This window comes from Eumetopias jubatus, unplaced genomic scaffold, assembly GCF_037043125.1.
Source record: "Eumetopias jubatus isolate StellerSeaLion01/CBP00866 unplaced genomic scaffold, mEumJub1_p1.0 scaffold_112, whole genome shotgun sequence".
Lineage (NCBI taxonomy): Eukaryota > Metazoa > Chordata > Mammalia > Carnivora > Otariidae > Eumetopias > Eumetopias jubatus.
In genome coordinates, this window is record NW_028274918.1 from 359,744 (window position 1) to 377,416 (window position 17,673).

At 37.4% G+C, this 17,673-nt stretch overlaps 1 protein-coding gene across 1 annotated transcript; it reads left to right on the forward strand.

The window, feature by feature from the left end:
- The first annotated feature begins 1,616 nt into the window (after positions 1-1,616).
- LOC148161611 (uncharacterized) lies at positions 1,617-17,026 on the forward strand. Its single transcript, XM_088020716.1, is given in 14 exon segments — positions 1,617-2,756; positions 2,758-2,922; positions 2,925-3,123; positions 3,126-3,221; positions 3,740-3,908; positions 4,770-5,029; positions 5,197-5,330; positions 5,441-5,741; positions 14,534-14,669; positions 15,043-15,104; positions 15,107-15,289; positions 15,897-16,030; positions 16,572-16,774; positions 16,960-17,026. Coding segments are annotated over 14 exon segments (3,249 nt in total).
- Positions 17,027-17,673: the final 647 nt, after the last annotated feature.

The following is a 17,673-nucleotide window of genomic DNA, read 5'->3' on the forward strand; positions in this document are numbered from 1 at the left end:
TGTATCTCCAGAAGGAAATCCCTGGACAGACGCTGGTAAATTCAGAGTGACTCCATGGACCCAAGCTATACCTCCAGTAAATCCCTGGACAGACGCTGGTGAATCCAGAGTCACTCCATGGACCCAAGCTGTACCTCCAGCAGTAAATCCCTGGACAGACGCTGGTGCATCCAGAGTTGCTGCATGGAATCAAGCCGTACCTCCAGAAGTAAATCTCTGGACAGAGGCTGGTGCTTCGAGTCACTCCATGGACCCAAGCAGTACCATCCTGGACAGAGGCTGTCACTTCCACAGTCATTCCATGGGCCCAAGCTCTACCTCCAACAATAAATACCTTCACAGAGGCTGTCACTTCCAGAGTCATGCCATGGACCCAAGTTGTACTTCCAGCAGTAAATCCCTGGACAGAGGCTATTGCATCCAGAGTCATGCCATGGACCCAAGCTGTACCTGCAGCAATAAATCCCTGGACAGAAGCTGATGCATCCGAAGTCACAGCATGGACCCAAGCTATCCCTTCAGAAGTAAATCCCTGGACAGAGGCTGGTGCATCCAGAGACACTCCATAGACCAAAGCTGTACCCTGGACAGACACTGATACATCCAGAGGCACATCATGGACTCAAGCTGTACCTCCAGCAGTAAATCCCTGGACAGAGGCTCTTGCTTCCAGAGTCATGTCATGGAACCAAGGTGTGTTTCCAGCAGTAAATCCCTGGACAGTGACACTTGTTTCTACCGTCACAACATGGACCCAGGCTACCTCTCCTCTAAATCCTTTGACAGACACTAAAGCTTCTACAGTGAGAATATGGACTCATACTGAATATTCATTAGTAAAAACCTGGACACATTCTGCAATGTCCACAATTATAACCTGGACTCAGTCTGAATATCAAGCAGTAAATTCTTATATACCGAGTGTAACTGATACGGTCATATTTTGGACTGTACTTATATCTGCATCTAAGAAATGGATACTGCCTGAAGCTGGTATATTCAGTATTTCATTGCATCCTCAAAGTGATTCTACTCAATCCTTGATTCAAGGAGAAAATCAAGCATCTCTTCTGTCAACACATCCTAGAATTAATAATGTTAATACATGGCCTTTGCCTGAATTTGAAACACTGGTATCATGGAGAGTGCCTTTGTCTCAAGCAGCCAGACTCTTACCCCTATCTGAAATTGATATCAGCAGATATTGGTTTAAAAATGAAACAGAAAGAGTAAGTAACTCGGCCCACTCAGAACTTCAAACAGTGAGAAATTTGACCCAGTTTGAAACTGATAGATTTTAGCCCTTGGCCCAACATGAAAATCCTACAGGCATATCATGGATTCCAACTGAAACTGGTATATCCCACCCCTGGAATAAGTCTGAGAAAGACAAAGTAAGAACCTGGACCTTTTCTGGAGGTGATGCCTTGTGACCATGGATTCAGATTGAAGCTAGTGTATTCAACTTCAGAATCCAGTCTAAAAGCATTACAGTCACACCCTGGACCAAGCCTGGGTCTCAGTCAGTCAGTATCTGGACTGAAAGAAATACAGGCACATTTTGGTACCTGACTCAAAATGATTCAGTTAGGTCTTGGTCCCAGCTTGAATCTCAAATGACATCTTCTGGGGCCCAAAATGGTATAAGCATCTCTTGGACTCAGTATGAAACTAGTACAGTCAGATCCTGCACCAAGCTTGAAATCAGTTCAGTGCAACCCTGGATTCAGGTTGAAACTACGACAATTAGATCATGGACCCAGTCTGAAAATATAGAAATATACCCCCTAACCCAGTTAGAAGCTGATACAGTAATAAGACACTGGTTCCAGACTAAACTGAATTCAATAAAACCTTGGAACCAGCCTGAAGCCAATACAATTAGATCATGGACTCAACCTGAACCTGAAAAAATCCAAATTGGGATCCAGACAGAGGGGCAAGTAGTAAAACCTCCAACTTTATTGGAACTTGATACAATTACATCTTGGTTACAGACTCAAAGTGATACAGGTCAACCCTGGATTAAATCCGACTCCCAATCTGTCAGTCCCTGGAGTCAGGCTGATGGTATAAATGAACTCTGGATTCAGCAAAGAGGTACTGTGAATCAACCCTACTCAGAAATCCAAACAGTCAGACCCTGGATGAAGCTAGAACCTGATGCACTTAGATCTTGGTTCTACATTCCAATGAATAAAGTCAGACCATCGACCAATTCCGAATCTCAGATCTTCAGCTCCGGGTTGCAGCCTGAAGTTGGTATGTTTCACCCTTGGATCCATCCTGAAACCCAAGCAGTGAGATCCTGGGCCCACCCTGAAACTGGTATGATTGCATCATTTGCTATTCATAAACATGACAAAGTCAGAACATGGATCCATACTGAAGTAGAAATCAGACCTGACAGGAATTATAAAGCTGATAGAATTACATCATTTGTTCCTTCTGAGGTTGAGCCAGATAGAGCAACTCCCTTAACTAGCCATTTCAGTTCCTGGTCTAAACATGTACCTTTTTTACCAATAGAAATAATTCCTTCCCCACATCAGTATTTTATAGCTTTGTCAACTGAGATAGGCACAACAGAAAGCCAATATCAAATCAATTCTCTCCGTTTGAGTGAGCTCACCAACATTCCCTTTCTTCCCCTTGCAAGTACTTGGCTTCCTGAAAGACTTCATTACCCAAAGTTTGTCAAATTACAAATTACAAAAACAAATGGAAGCCCTGGTGTAACATCTACATCTCTTAGCCCCCCTCTCTGTGTCATTTTCCTTTCTTATTCCTTGTTCTCTCCCATCACCATGTGCATTGCCCCATTCCTATTTGGTCATTTCTTCTTGTATATTGCCTTTATTCTATATTTTCCCTTCTTGCTCCATTCTTTCTCGAGCAGCCTTCTCTCCTGTTCTCCTGCCTTAGCCTCCTCTTCTGATAGCTCTGTCAAGGAACTGTCTTCCTTAAAATTTACTGAAGAGGACATTCTTTCTCATACTTTTTCTTATCTGCTTGCTGCTCCAGCCACCCTTTTAAGAAAAGAACCTTCTCTGATGCCTGGGTCTCAATCTGGAACCAAGTCTCATCAGCCTGAACAAGATCCTCTCAAGTATTCACAACTCAACGTTCTTTGGCTGAGGGTCACCTAGGTGTGGCCTGGAAAGAGAGTGTCCAGGCTTTCTGGCTCTTCAAGACAGCTGCTATTTCTCATGAAGCCACAGGCAAGTTCAGTGTAGTCATCTATTTGAGTTAATATCCTTAGGACCAAGGTCTTTGTTAGAGCCTAATACAAGAGTTTCTCTATAGGTCAGAAGTCATGCGCTCATAATTGGGCAGGACACAATTCAAACCATTATTTAGATCAGAGAATGGGGAATGGATAACAAAATCTTAACAGACGTCTACATATTCAGAGAAGACTAATTTTTGCTAGAAACAGTTTTTTTATAAGTATAGTTCCTTTCAGAGCATATTATAAAATGCTTTTATTGCTTAGAAATGGATTACTGTTCTATTTGAGGAGTGAATAGACATATGTTATTTTCAGAGAGGTGTATTCAGACAATCTCCGTTCCCATACCCAACTATATAGGGTTAAAATTTATATTTCCAAGCACTTTCCTAAAGTTGAAAATTTACAAGCACTTTGATAAAGATAAAAAATAGGAAATCAAACTGTTCAGGTAAAGGAGTTAATAATACTACCTTCGCCTATTGAAAATATGGATTCCTTCTGCAGAGTGTGGATTACGACCTGGCCTTGTGCCCCACTGTCCCAACTGCTGGGAGGCAGACGTGGGTGAATTTCCTTGGATGCTTTCCGTGCAACTCTCTTTCTCCCGTTTCTGTGCTGGCTCTGTACTGAATGAACAGTGGATCCTTACCTCAGCTAGATGTGCAAATTTCATGTCAGTCTGAGTATGTCATTTCAAGATTCTTTAAAGACGGTACATATTCTTTGTTACAGAAATCAAATTTTGTGTACCTTCTTGCAGTAGTCACATCTGATACATTTTCTTAACTAAAGAGAAAGCATATCTTCTTGTATCTTGTCATATCTCAAGTATCCATAAATGGGTGCTTTACCTGTTTTTCAGAGATAATTTCAGGATCCAAATCAATAGAACTGTAAAAAGATGCCCTATTTTTATATAATTTTACCTATAATAAAATGATGGAAAGTTTAAATAGTAAGGTTCACAGTTTTCCATTTTCTGACTTCAACCATGTTATCTCTTAAATATATGGATCTGTAGAAGAATTATAACTCTTTGAAAAATATCCTTTTGAGCATAGTTTCATTTCTTCTTTTAGCATAGTGAAGTAAGTCTTTGGACTAACAAGGAAAACAAAGCCCCCAGAAAGGGAATAACTGTCCGAAGTTATTTACATTATTACTATACAATATTTCAACTCCTAAATTTCAAAATGTATTTCACTAAGTGTTTTTTTTTTTTATTATATTATGTTAGTCACCACACAGCACATCATTAGTTTTTGGTGTATTTCACTAAGTGTTAAATGATAAATATTAGGATGCCTAATAATTTAAGTTAGGATTTTTCCACAAAGAAATGGTTTGCATTGTAAAACTTACCTCCTCATTTCTGAAGGTGTCTAAACATAGTGTTCCCAATAAGACAGAAGTACTGAAGGGAATAGTAGTACTTTAATGCTCACCTGGACTTTATTTTATTCATTTTAACTCTAGAGTTGTTTTCTACATTGAAATATGTAATAATAAAATGCTTGATAAATTTCCCTCACAGAAAAAAATCAGAAGCACTAGCCCTGGTCCAAGTTGGGCTTACTGATCTTCAGGAGCCTGCTCAAGCTCAAACTGTAGGCGTTCACCGTGCCATGCCCTACATAGGTCCCAAGGGAACTTTGGGTCCTGGGCTAATCTTTCTGAAACAGCCCCTATATTTTCAACCCTTGGTGCTTCCTATCTGTCTAGAGGAGAACCTGGAGCAAGAGAAAAATATACAGCTGTATGACTGCTGGCTACCCAGTTGGTCCCTCATGAGAGGTGAGTAATGCAGCATATTTACATGAGCATAAGTATGATATATTTGAAAAGAAGGAGTAGTATCCTTTCATGAAATAGAAGGTTTGTGATTATCTTTTCCTTCAGCCATATTTCTCCCTCTAACTAGGGTAAACCTAAAATCCTCTCTGTTCCCCCTTTTCCACTAGGAAGTTCTGGAATTCTGCAGAAAAGGCATCTAAGCATACTGCAAGTCAGGATATGTGCCCAGTTTTGGCCCAAGCTGTATGAATTCACTTTCTGTGTGGAGGCCAAGCAAGCTCTTGGCGAGGCTGGCTGTAAGGTGATACAGTTGAGGGGTGTGGAAAGCAAAAGTTACTTCTTCAAAACCAGAAGTTACTTCCTAGCCTCCTTTAAAGTGTACATGGACATTTTGTTCTTTGTTTCTTGCAGGGTGACTTAGGGGCACCTCTGGTATGCCATCTACAACAAAAGGACACATGGGTGCAGGTGGGAATTTTGAGTCACTTCGATGAACATTGCACAAAGCCCTACATCTTCAGCCAAGGGAGCCCTTTCCTTTTTTGGCTTCAGGGAGTCACACGGCCCAGCCATGCACCAGGGTCCAAGCAAGGGGCCATGACTACCTCTGCTTCCATCTCCCTTTCAGTCTCTACCTCTACAAACAACTCAGCTTTTACTGCCACTCCTGCTTCTGTTCAGCCACAGTTCATCTCTCTGCCACAGCCTCAGAGTAAGGCCCAAGAAAATGGTAGTCAGGGTGGTATGAAAAAAAAATGAAGAGAAAAGAATAATGGAAATAGAAAAGGAGGGGGAGAGTTTTTTCCAGAGAAATGCATGAGTTTTTAATACCAAATATTAGGAATCATTAACCTTATGACTTCCAAAGGTATTTCATACTTGGTGTATTATTTAACTGCCATAATATTTCTTTCTGATACAGTTGACGTGATTATAATAATTTCTCAATTACTGTGATATCCATAGAACTAGAATGGTTTAATCACATTATCAGAATAGAAAGCGGGAACAAGGTTAGCATAGACACTCAAACTTTCTATTCTTCTAACATGAACTTCTTTACTACCACAGAATCTTAACAAAAGTAATATCAGAATTTTAAGTTGAGAATATACTTTCTTGGTAGAAATAGATATAAAAATTTCTCTAATATGCTCTACTGAAATCTGTTACATTGTGACCATCTTTCTATTCCTTACTATTATGAAATCTGTCATACTATCATCAATGACAACCTCACTTTTCTTTCCTTAGAAATTTATTTCTAACACAATCATATCTCTTCATATTATATTTTCACCTAATTAAACCTATTTATCATATTCATACTGTCATATCCATAGTAATGGATGTTTTTTAAGCTTTCTTTTTAAAAATTATTTTATTATGTTATGTTAATCACTGTACATCACATCATTAGTTTTTGATGTAGTGTTCCATGATTCATGGTTTGTGTATAACAACCAGTGCTCCTTTCATTATGCTCTCCTTAATACCCACCACCAGGGTATTAATAACCCATCCCCCCAATTCCTACCCTCTAAAGCACTTGTGATGAGCACATGGTGTTGTATGGAAGTGTAGAACCGCTATATTATACACCTGAGAGTAATATTACCATGTATGCAAACTGGAATTTAAATAACAACTTTAAAAAATTAAACCTTAGTGTGATGTGCAGTTGTTACTTTAAATATGATTTTCAGGTTTGCAACTTAGGAAAGTGAAGTTTAGAGTTTGTCCCAAAAGTTTTGAGTCGAAGTAATAGTAGTTAATACATATACAAATTGAAATAATGGTAGAGATAAGATGTATAAAAAGAGTAAGGGAAGAGAATAGGTGAAGACAGAATCTAGACTATCCAGGGAAATACACTGTGTTAATTGTCAAAGTGATGAGGACTTTGAAATATCTGAGCAAAGAACTTCTTATCTTCTTATCTCTACCATATTTCAATTTATATATGTATTACTTCAACTCAAAACTTTTATGACAAACACTAAACTTCACTTTCCTAAGTGGCAAACCTGAAAATCATATTTAAAGTAACAACTGCACATCACACTAAGGTTTAATTTTTTAAAGTTGTTATTTAAATTCCAGTTAGCATACATGGTAATATGACTTTCAGGTGTACAATATAGCGATTCTGCACTTCCATACAACACCATGTGCTCATCACAACAAGTGCATTGCTTCATTCCCATCACCTGTTTCACCCATCCTCCACCGAGTTCCCCTTGGTAACCATCAGTTTGTTCTCTAGAATTAACAGTCTGTTTCTTGGTTTGCCTCTCTTTTTTTCCCCTTTGCTCATTTCTTTTTTTTTTTTTTTTCAAATGTGAGTGAATTATATGGTATTTGTCTTTCTCTGAATGACATATTTTGCTTAGAATAATACCTTCTAGTTCCATCCTTGTCACTGCAAATGGCAAGATTTCATTCCTTTCTGATGACTGAGTAATATTCCAATGTATATATGTACCACGTTTCTTTATCCATTCATCTGTCGATGGGCTGCTTCCATATCTTGGCTATTGTGGACATTGCTACTATAAACATCAGGGAGCATGTACCCCTCTGAATCAGTATTGTTTATGCTGAGGGTCAATACCTGGTACTGCAAATGCTGGGTCATAGTGCAGTTTTATTTTAATGTCTTGAGGAACCTCCATACTGTTCTCCAGAGTGGCTGCACCAGTTCTCATTCCCACCAACAGTGCAGGAGGGATCCTCTCTGCATCCTTGCCAACATCTGTTGTTTCTTCTTTTTTTTTTAATTTTAGCCATTCTAACTAGTGTGGGGTGATATCTCATGGTGGTTTTGATTTGTAGTTCCTTGCTGATGAGTGATGTTGAGCATCTTTTCATGTGTCTGTTGGCCATTTGGATGTCTTCTTTGCAGAAATATCAGTTCATATCTTCTAACCATTTCTTAACTGGGTTTTTGGCTTTTGGGTTTTGAGTTTAACAAATGCTTTTTATATTTTTGATACTAGCCTTTTATCAGATATATTGTTTACAAATATCTTTCCCCATTCTGCAGGCTGCCTTTTCGTTTTGTTGATTGTTTCCTTTTCTGTACAGAAGCTTTTTATCCTGATGAAGTCCCAATAGTTAAATTTTGCTTTTGTTTCCTTTGCCTCAGGAGATGTGTCTAGTAAGAAGTTGCTGTGGCTTATGTCAAGAGAAGTTACTATAGGTGCTCTCTTCCAAGATTTTAATGGTTTCAGCTTTCACATTTAATCCATTTTGAGTTTATTTTTGTGTATGCTGTAAGAAAGTGGTCCAGTTTCTTTCTTCTGCATGTGGCTGTCCAGTTTTCATAACACCATTTGTTGAAGAGACTGTCTTTTTCCCATTGGATATTCTTTTCTGCTTTGTCAAAGATTAGCTGACCAGAAAATTATGTGTTTATTTCTGGATTTTCTATTCTGTTACATTGATCTATTTTTGTGTGTTATGTATCTCTATATTCTGTACCAGTACCATACTGTTTTGATCACTAGAGCTTTGTAATATAACTTGAAGACTAGATGTACTGCTTCCACCCTAGCTTTTCTTTTTCAACATTGCTTTGACAATTAAAGTTTTTCTGTATATGTTCACTAAATGGGCATAATAATAAAAATATATATGTAAAATAATTTAAAAACAAAGTTCTTCTGTGGTTCCAAACAAATTTTTGTATTGTTCTAGCTCTATGAAAAACCCGGTGGTATTTTGTTAGGATTACATTAAATTTGTAGTTTGCTCTGGGTTAGAGACATGTTCACAGTAATTTTTCTTCCAGTGCATGATTGTGGGATGTTCATCATTTTTTCTGTGCTCTACAAATTCTTTCATCCGTGTTTCACAGTTCAGAGTACAGGTATTTCAACCCTCTGGTTAGATTTATTCCTAGATATCTTATTGATTTTGGTAAAACTGTAAATGGGATTGCTTTCTTAATTTCCCATTTTGCTGCTCATTAATTGGTTTATAGAAATGTAACAGATTTCTGCACATTGATTTTGTATCCTGAGATTTTACTTTATCAGTTCTACCTGAATTTTTGTTGGAGTCTTGTCAGTTTTCTGTATATAGTGTCATGTCATCTGCAGGTAGTGAAATTTTAGCTTCTTTCTTGCTGACTGGATGCCTTTTATTCTAGTGCTGGTCTGATTGCTGAGGCTAGGACTTCTAACATTATGATTAATAACAGTGGTGAGAGTGTACATCCTTTTTTTTTTTTTTCCTAAATAGGGAAAGAGCTCTGTGTTTTGCCTTTGTGGTTGATTTTATCTGGGGTTTTCATATATGATGTTTTTTATGTTGCAGTATGTTCCTTCTAAATCTACCTTGTTGAGGATTTTTATCATGAATGGATATTGTACTTTGTCAAATTCTTTTTCTGTGTCTCTTGAAATAATCATATGGTTTTATCCTTCTATTGATGGTATATCACATTGAATTGTGATAATTGAATCACCTACAACTCAGGAATAAATCCCATTTGAGTGGGTGAATGATTTATTTAATATATTGTTCTATTTGATTTGCTAATATTTTATCAGGAATTTTTCCATCCATGTTCATCAGATATTGGCCTATTGTGGTTTTTAGTGCAGTGTTTCTCTGGTTTTGATTTTAGAGTAATTCTCCCCTCATTGAATGGATTTGGAAGTCATCCTTCCTTTTCCGTTTTTTTGGAATAGTTTGAGAAGAATAGGTATTAACTCTGAATGTTTGGTAGAATTCATCTGGGGAGCCATCTCGTCCTGGACTTTTGTTTGTTCGGAGTTTTTTTATCATTATTATTACTGATTCAATTTATAGGTTGGTAATCAATCTTTTCAAATTTTCTATTTCTTCCTGTTTCTAGGAATTTACCAATTTCTTCCAGGTTGTCCAGTTGGTTGGCATATAGTTTCTCATATTTTTTATAATTATTTGTATATTTGTTTGTATTCTTGTGGTGTTGGTTATTATTTCTCTCTTATTTGTAATTTTATTTATTTTAGTCCTTCCTCTTTTCTTCTTGATAAATCTGCCTGGAGGCTTATCAATTTCATTAGTATTTTTCAGAGAACCAGCTCTTAATTCATTGATCTGTTCTGTTGTTCTTTTAGTTACTATATCATTTATTTCTGCTTTAATGTTTATAATTTCCTTCCTTCTCCTGGTTTTAGGCTTTGTTTATTGTTCTTTCTCTAGCTCCATTAGGTGTAAGGTGAGGTTATTTCAGACTCTTCTTGCTTGTTGAACTAGGCATGTATTGCTGTGCACTTCCCTCTTAGGACCATTTTTGATGAAACTCAACAGTTTTGGACTGTTGTCTTTTCATTTTCATTTGTTTCCATGTACTTTTTTATTCCTTCTCTGATTTCCTGGTTAACTCATTCATTATCTTTATTTAGTTTAACTTCCATGTATTTGTGGTGTTTCCAAGATTTTTTTTCCTTGTGGTTGACTTCTCATTTTATAGCATTGTGGTCAGAAAAGATGCATGTGATCTATTCTGGAGAATGACCCATGTGCACTTGAAAAGAACGTGTCCTTTGCTCTTTTAGGTTGGAATATCATGATTATATATGTGAAGTTTATCTGGTCCATTATGTCATTTAAAGCCCTCTTTCCTTGTTGATTTTCTGTTTGGATCATCTGTCCATTGATGTAAGGGTGGGGTTAAAGTCCCCTACTATTATTGTATTATTACCAATGAGTTCCTTAATGTTATTAAATGCTTTATATATTTGGGTGCTCCTATGTTGGGTGTATAAATATTTACAAGTTTTAGATCTTCTTGTTGGATTGTCTCCTTTAAGATTATATAGTGCCCTTCTTTGTCTCTTGTTAATAATCTTTGTTTTAAAGTCTAGTTTGGGGTGCCTGGGTGTCTCAGTTGTTTGGGCGACTGCCTTCGGCTCAGGTAATGATCCTGGGATCCGGGGTCCTGGGATGGAGTCCCACATTGGCCTCCCCCTGCTCCATGGGGAGCCTGCTTCTCCTTTTGCCTCTGCCTGTCACTCCCCCTGCTTGTGCTCTCTCCCTCTCTCTGTCAAATAAAAAATTTTTTAAAAATCTAAAGTCTAGTTAAAAATATTGCCACTCCACCTTTCTTTTTATAGCCATTTGCATGATAAATGTTTTCCATCCCCTCATTTCAATCTGCAGGTGTCTTTAGGTTTCAAATGAGTCTATTTTACACAGCATACAGATGGGTCTTCCCCATGGATGGACAAATCCATTGTGTCACTCTTTGTCTTCTGATTGGAATATTCAGTCCATTTACATTCAACATAACTATTGATTAATACACATCAATGTATTTGTTTAGTGGTTGTTTATGAATATTTTCTTTGATACGTTCTTGTCTTTCTTTAATGGTTTGCTTATTTTCTTTAGTGATATACCTGGGTTATTTTCTCTTTGCATATTTATTAGTGGCTTTGATTTGTAGTTACCATTAAGTTTGTATATAATATCTTCTACATATAGCAGTCTATATTAAGTTTATGGTCATTTAAGCTTGAAACCATTCTTTGATACTTTCCACCTCTCATTTTAATATCTGCTGTTACTTATCTATTTATTTATCTATTTGTTTATTTTTTGAGAAAGCATGAGCAAGAGGGCAGGGGAGCGACAGGGGGAAAGGGAGAGAGAATCTCAAACAGACTCCATGCGCAACATGGAGCTGGACTTGGGCTCAAACTCAAAACGCTGAGATCATAAACCAGGCCAAAATCAAGGGACTTAACCAAATGAGCCACCCAGTCCCCATAAGCTCTCATATTTTATTTTATTTTTTTTAAAGATTTTATTTATTTATTCATCAGAGACAGAGAGAGAGAGAGAGAGAGAGAGAGAGGCAGAGGGAGAAGCAGGCTCCCAAGGAGCAGGGAGTCCAATGCGGGACTCGATCCCAGGACCCCGGGATCATGACCTGAGCCGAAGGCAGACGCTTAACTGTCTGAGCCACCCAGGCGCCCTAAGCTCTCATATTTTAAATCCTTTTATTTTCTGGGTTCCCTGCATTAAATTTTATAGAAGTGTTAATTTTTACTGCTTTTATGTTTCCTACCTTCATACTGTAACTTTTGTTCTCCTGTTTCCACTCAGAGTCCCTTTTTAATATTTCTTGTAGAACTGGTTTACTGGTCACCAACTCCTTTAGTTATCTTTTGCCTGGAAAACTCTATCTTTCCTTCTGTTCTGAAGGATAGCCTTGCTAGATAGAGGATTCTTGGCTGCAGATTTTCCGCATTTAGCACTTTGAAAATATCTTGCCACTCCTTCTTGCTGAAAATCCACTCTTATTCTTATGCATTTTTCCTTATATGTAACTGTCTTCTTTTGTCTTGCTGCTTTCAAAATTTTGTCTTGTCACTGTATTTTGCTAGTTTAATTACAGTATATCTTGGTGTGGATCTACTTTTGTTGATTTTTGTGGAGGGGTTTCTGTGCCTCTTGGATCTGGATATGTTTCCTTCTCCAGATTAGGGGAGTTTCAATTACTCTCTCTTTAAATAAATTCTGTGCCCCCTTTTCTCTCTGCTTCTTGGCTCCTATAAAATGAATGTTATTACATTTGTTGGAGTCACTGAATTTATTCTCATTTTGTGTACTTCTCTCTTCTCTCTTTTGTTCAGCTTGATTACTTTCCATTATTCTGTCTTATAGATCACTAATTTGTTCCTCTATTTCTTCTATTCTTCATGCCATCAAGAATGTTTCTCATTTCATTTATTAAGCCCTTTATCTCATATGTTATTTTTTGTGTTAGTAGTCTCACTGATGCCTTCCAGTCTTTTCTCAATTCAGTGAGTATCCTTATGACCATTATTTTGAATGTTCTATCAAGCATGCCACTTATATCAGTTTTGCTTAGACATTTGGCCTTGGCCTTATCTTGTTCTTTAATTTAAGACAGATTTCTCCATCTTTTTATTTTGTCTAAGTCTCCTTGGCTATTTCTCTGTGTTAGGGAGGTAAGCTACAATTCCTCTTCGGACAGTAGTGGCCTTAGGAAGAAGAGGTCCTGTAGTGACCTGCTGTATCGTGTTACTGTTCCCCAAATGCTGCCACTTCCAGGCATGCTTCCAGTGTGTGCTGCCTTTGTTCTTTTGTTTCATTCTGGCCACTTTATCATTTCAGCCAGTCTTTTACAATGGCTCTCGTCGCCTGCTCTGTGCAGTGTTTAGTCTCTTGCCGGAATGTGGTTGGTTTTAACTAGGTGTGCTCTGGTCTGCTTTTGAAATGAGATGTGTTACCACTGCCTGTGGACCCAAGGCTTCACAAAACTCTCAGGTTGGGAGATGTGACGTAGGCAGGAGTTTGAATTAGGCTTATGGGGAAGCCCACCATGGTGAAAAATCCACCACACTGAGACTAAGGCAAATTTGACTGAGAAGGGCAGTCTTGCCAGAGCACAGAGGTGTGGAACTTGGTGTAAAAAAGTTGTGTAGCAAGGAACCATGCTGCACTGGTTACCACAGGTGGCCCTGTGTTTATTCAAAGGGGCAGGGGATGTAAATGGTACCTTCTAGATCCTTTGTTCCTGGAGATAGTCTGTCTATGAACACTGCCTCTGGGACATTCTCTGAACTGAAGGCTCTCTGCTATGTGCCCCAGGTGTTCTTCAGATTACTGTTTCCACACTGTATGTTTCCAGGCTGTTTACCTGTCCTTTCTCTAGGAGCAGCCTCAATACCTCTGGACTCTCCCAGAGCCAAGCCTACTGACTTTAAAACTACAAAATTCATCCCCTTTCACCTTCCAAGCTAATTCCTATGGGGTTTGTTTTCTTTGTGCACTGCTATGTGTGCTAGTCTGTCTGTCACCCTTCTTCTACATCATTGCTCCCTACCCACTGCAATGGCCATGAGCCATTTCTCTCCCAAACAGCATCTCCACACTTCCTGCCTTCTTTGATATGGCTGCTTCTGTCTCTTTAGCTGCATAACTTGTTCTCTCAGTCTTCAGATCAAATTATGTTGCATTTCAGATAATTTGATAGTTATATAGTTGTGTTCATTGCATGGGGTGCCTATGTGGTCTTACTGCTGTACCACCATCATCCCGTCCTAAGTGTCACTGAATTTTTAAGAAGTAATTAAGCTCAGTTCCTTCTGATTCACTTAATTTTCTAAATTTATTTCTCCAATAAATGGTCAAATAAAATTTTGCTTCTTTTTTTTGTTGCTTACTATGTTAATGACTCCTAACTAAGCAAGCTAACAGCTGAAAAAGAATTCTACTTGGGAAGAGACCTATAATAGTTCCCTACAGTTTGCCAAATGTAAGTTAATTAAACTGGGCCATAAAGAAATGATGGATCTGGAAACATTATAAGGCTCACAACAACATTCCTTTTAGGGAAAGAGCATATATGTAACAATACAGACTGTGTGTTTACAAGTCAATTTTAGTAATAGTGATAAGTTTAGAAGGACTAAGAGGGATGAAACTTTAAAGATGGGCTACAGATGATGATTCTACTGAATTTACTTTTATTCTCAGCTTTAGCAGATCGAATTTCTCTATGATATGCCATGCCTTGGCAAGCCATGATTATCAGCTGTGGCCATCAAATTTGCAGTGGTTCCCTTGTTATCAGCTCTTGGGTTCTCACTGCTGCCCACTGTGTCAGGAACATGTAAGTTTGCATCCTGCTTCATATAATACACTGTGCTACAGTATTTTCAAATTAGTTTGTTGCAGTCTTCCTTGGATTAATTCACTTCCTATTATGTCTGAACAGTATCTCTTATCTCTATAGAATCTTTGCCTCAGGCTAAGCAAGAATTTGCCTCAGTGTGTTTGATTGATATTTCCTTCAGTTAATACCTCTCTAAATCCACTGTGTGTAAATTTTGAGTTTTCACAGGGTTCTGATTTCCCTACAGGTAAAGTAGGAACTTTATACATCATAGCTAACAGAATACATTAGAAAGCCTAATAGTTATGGCTGTTAAGGGCTCATATATCCTAGTGAATATATTCTAATTAGTCTCTAACTACACACTTAGGAATCCTGAAGACACTGCTGTAATACTAGGCCTGAAGCACCCTGGATCACCTCTGAGAGTTGTCAGGTGTCTAACATTCTACTGCATGAGAGATTTCGGTTGGTGAGAGGGGCAGCAAGAAATGATCTAGCACTGCTGCTCCTTCAAGAGGTCCAGACTCCCATTCAGCTCTTAGCACCATTGGGACATCTGAAGAACATCAATAGCTCAGAATGCTGGCTTTCTGGGCTAAGAGTTCTCAAACCAGGTCAGTAGTTAATTTGCTTATTAGGACAACAGTTCTAAAATATGTGAGATGGGGGATCCATTTGTTGGATGTTAAAATTCAGGTAAGAATTCTAACCAATATTGTCTCCCTTATTAATTTTAAATTTTTGATCAAAATCAGAGATATTCTCTGGGATTTGTTTTGGTTTTATAAAATGACAGTTTTGATAATGACTACGGAAGATTTCAAATGTGCAAAATGATGCAAGGTAGATCTTTCTGTGTACAGTCAAGTTTAGTAAATAAAGTAGACATGGACTGCTTCCTAAATGTGCTAACTTTATAATAATGAAAACCATAGGTCACTGTTTTTACTTATACTTAAGAAAATGAAGTTAGATATGACTTGAAATACATTTTACAAATGAAAATCAAATTGTAATTTATTTGGAATGGCCTTTAAAAAGTGAGGAAAAATTATTAGAATAGATAAATATGTGCAGTAAGAAGGTGATAACAAAATAAATGAAGTTTTTTGGCATTAAAACTTAGAGATAATTTAAAGTGATGATGATATCATCTCATTAGTTAGTGTTACAATGCAGGCTATATCGCTTGGACTTCTTATTTTATACCTGTTTTTCTAGGAGAAACAGATGAGAATCCAGAAATGTTACAGATGCAGGTGATGGGAGCTTCAGGCTGTGCCCACCTCCACCCTGACATTGGCAGTTCTATTATCTGCTTCATTACTCGGGAGAAAGGCTCTGATACGAATGTGGTAAACAGTTCCTGTTCCTTTTTTAATTCTAATTCATAGAAACTATAAGTTTTTCTACATATAAAAATGTAGACCATGCAATTAGTAAGTTATAAATATAAGAAATTGGGTTTTTGTTCAGTGGGAATAAACAAAATTATTTACAGAACAAACTTCCTCAAAAATGTATGCTATTAATCTCTGGTTTATCTGACACTTGTTATTCTTAACTATCCACACTGAAATGCTGTTTTGGTGGTGTCCATAGAAATTAGGAATTTCATATAATTCTGTATATTCTAATACATGGCTTCTAAATTTCATCATATCTGAAACCTTAATTTGCCTTTATAAATGCCATCTTTATGGACTAACGGTCAATGGCATTATCAGTAGTTTCCTATGAGAAGAATCTATTTGGTAATTATATTGATTGGCTGCTAGCTATTTGAGACCTCTTTATTTTCTGAATAGTTTTTCTCTTTTCCAACTAATAAAGTCTAATAATAAGTAAGAATTTAAAACAGTGACTTTAATCAAAATTCTATCAGTGCCTTCACAGGAACCTGTGACTCCTGGCAGTGCTGTTATGTGCAGACCAGTGTCTGGAAATGGCACCTAGAGACGGATAGGCTTTACCAGTCTAAAGGCACTTGCTACTATTGTCAGCCCACACTATTCCTGGATATTTTCCACATCAGCAAAAACAGGTCATCCCCTAAACCAGGCACTCATGCCTTGGGTTGAAAAGCCAAAGTCATGGGCGCCTGGGTGGCTCAGATGGTTAAGCGTCTGCCTTCAGCTCAGGTCATAATCCCAGGGTCCTGGGATCGAGTCCCACATCAGGCTCCCTGCTCCCTGTTCCCTTCTCCTTCTGCTTCTCTCTCTCTCTCTCTGTCTCTCATGAATAAATAAATAAAATCTTAAAAAAAAAAGCCAAAGTCATTTAGTCTTCGTAAACAGGCAACACTACCACTTTCAACATTAATGATTCTTGTAATGCAGAGTCTATTGTAAACCAGTGGTTATAATTACCAGTACCAATCTGGTCACACTGTGATAAAAAAAAAAGAGATCAGAACTTCCAATTAAAACAAAACAGTTGAATTAAGACCCTAACTTCTCTGCTGTTATTCCTTAGAAAAGCATCAATTCTATCCATTAAAATGACAGTCTTTTAACATTGTAAAAAAAAAAAAAAAGATTTTAACAATTAAAATTTCAAAAAATTAAAACCTTCCACCATGACTTGTGATAATAGTTAATTAAGATAATATAAAAAATAAATCACATTGAAAAATTGACAAATACTAATCACACCTTATAAAACTTCAGAGCGCTCATGTGTTTATCAAAAACATATACACCTAAACTTATTTTATTTCAGTTGTTAAAGAGAATAAAGACAATTATAAAGCTTGAAGTAGTTAGGAAAACATAAAAAAATTAATACACAATGTACATAAAACCCTTAATTATATAAAAATAAACATGAAAGAAGGAGTTTTCCTTTGGATTTTCCTTATGTAACTAAACAAGTTTACAAAGGGGAAACAAGCAAACCACAAGCAAGAAATAGAATCTTAGTTATTAAAACTGTCTTCACAACATGAGATGGAGGCTTGGATTAAAAAGATTATAGGCATTAAGCATAGAGCAGCTAT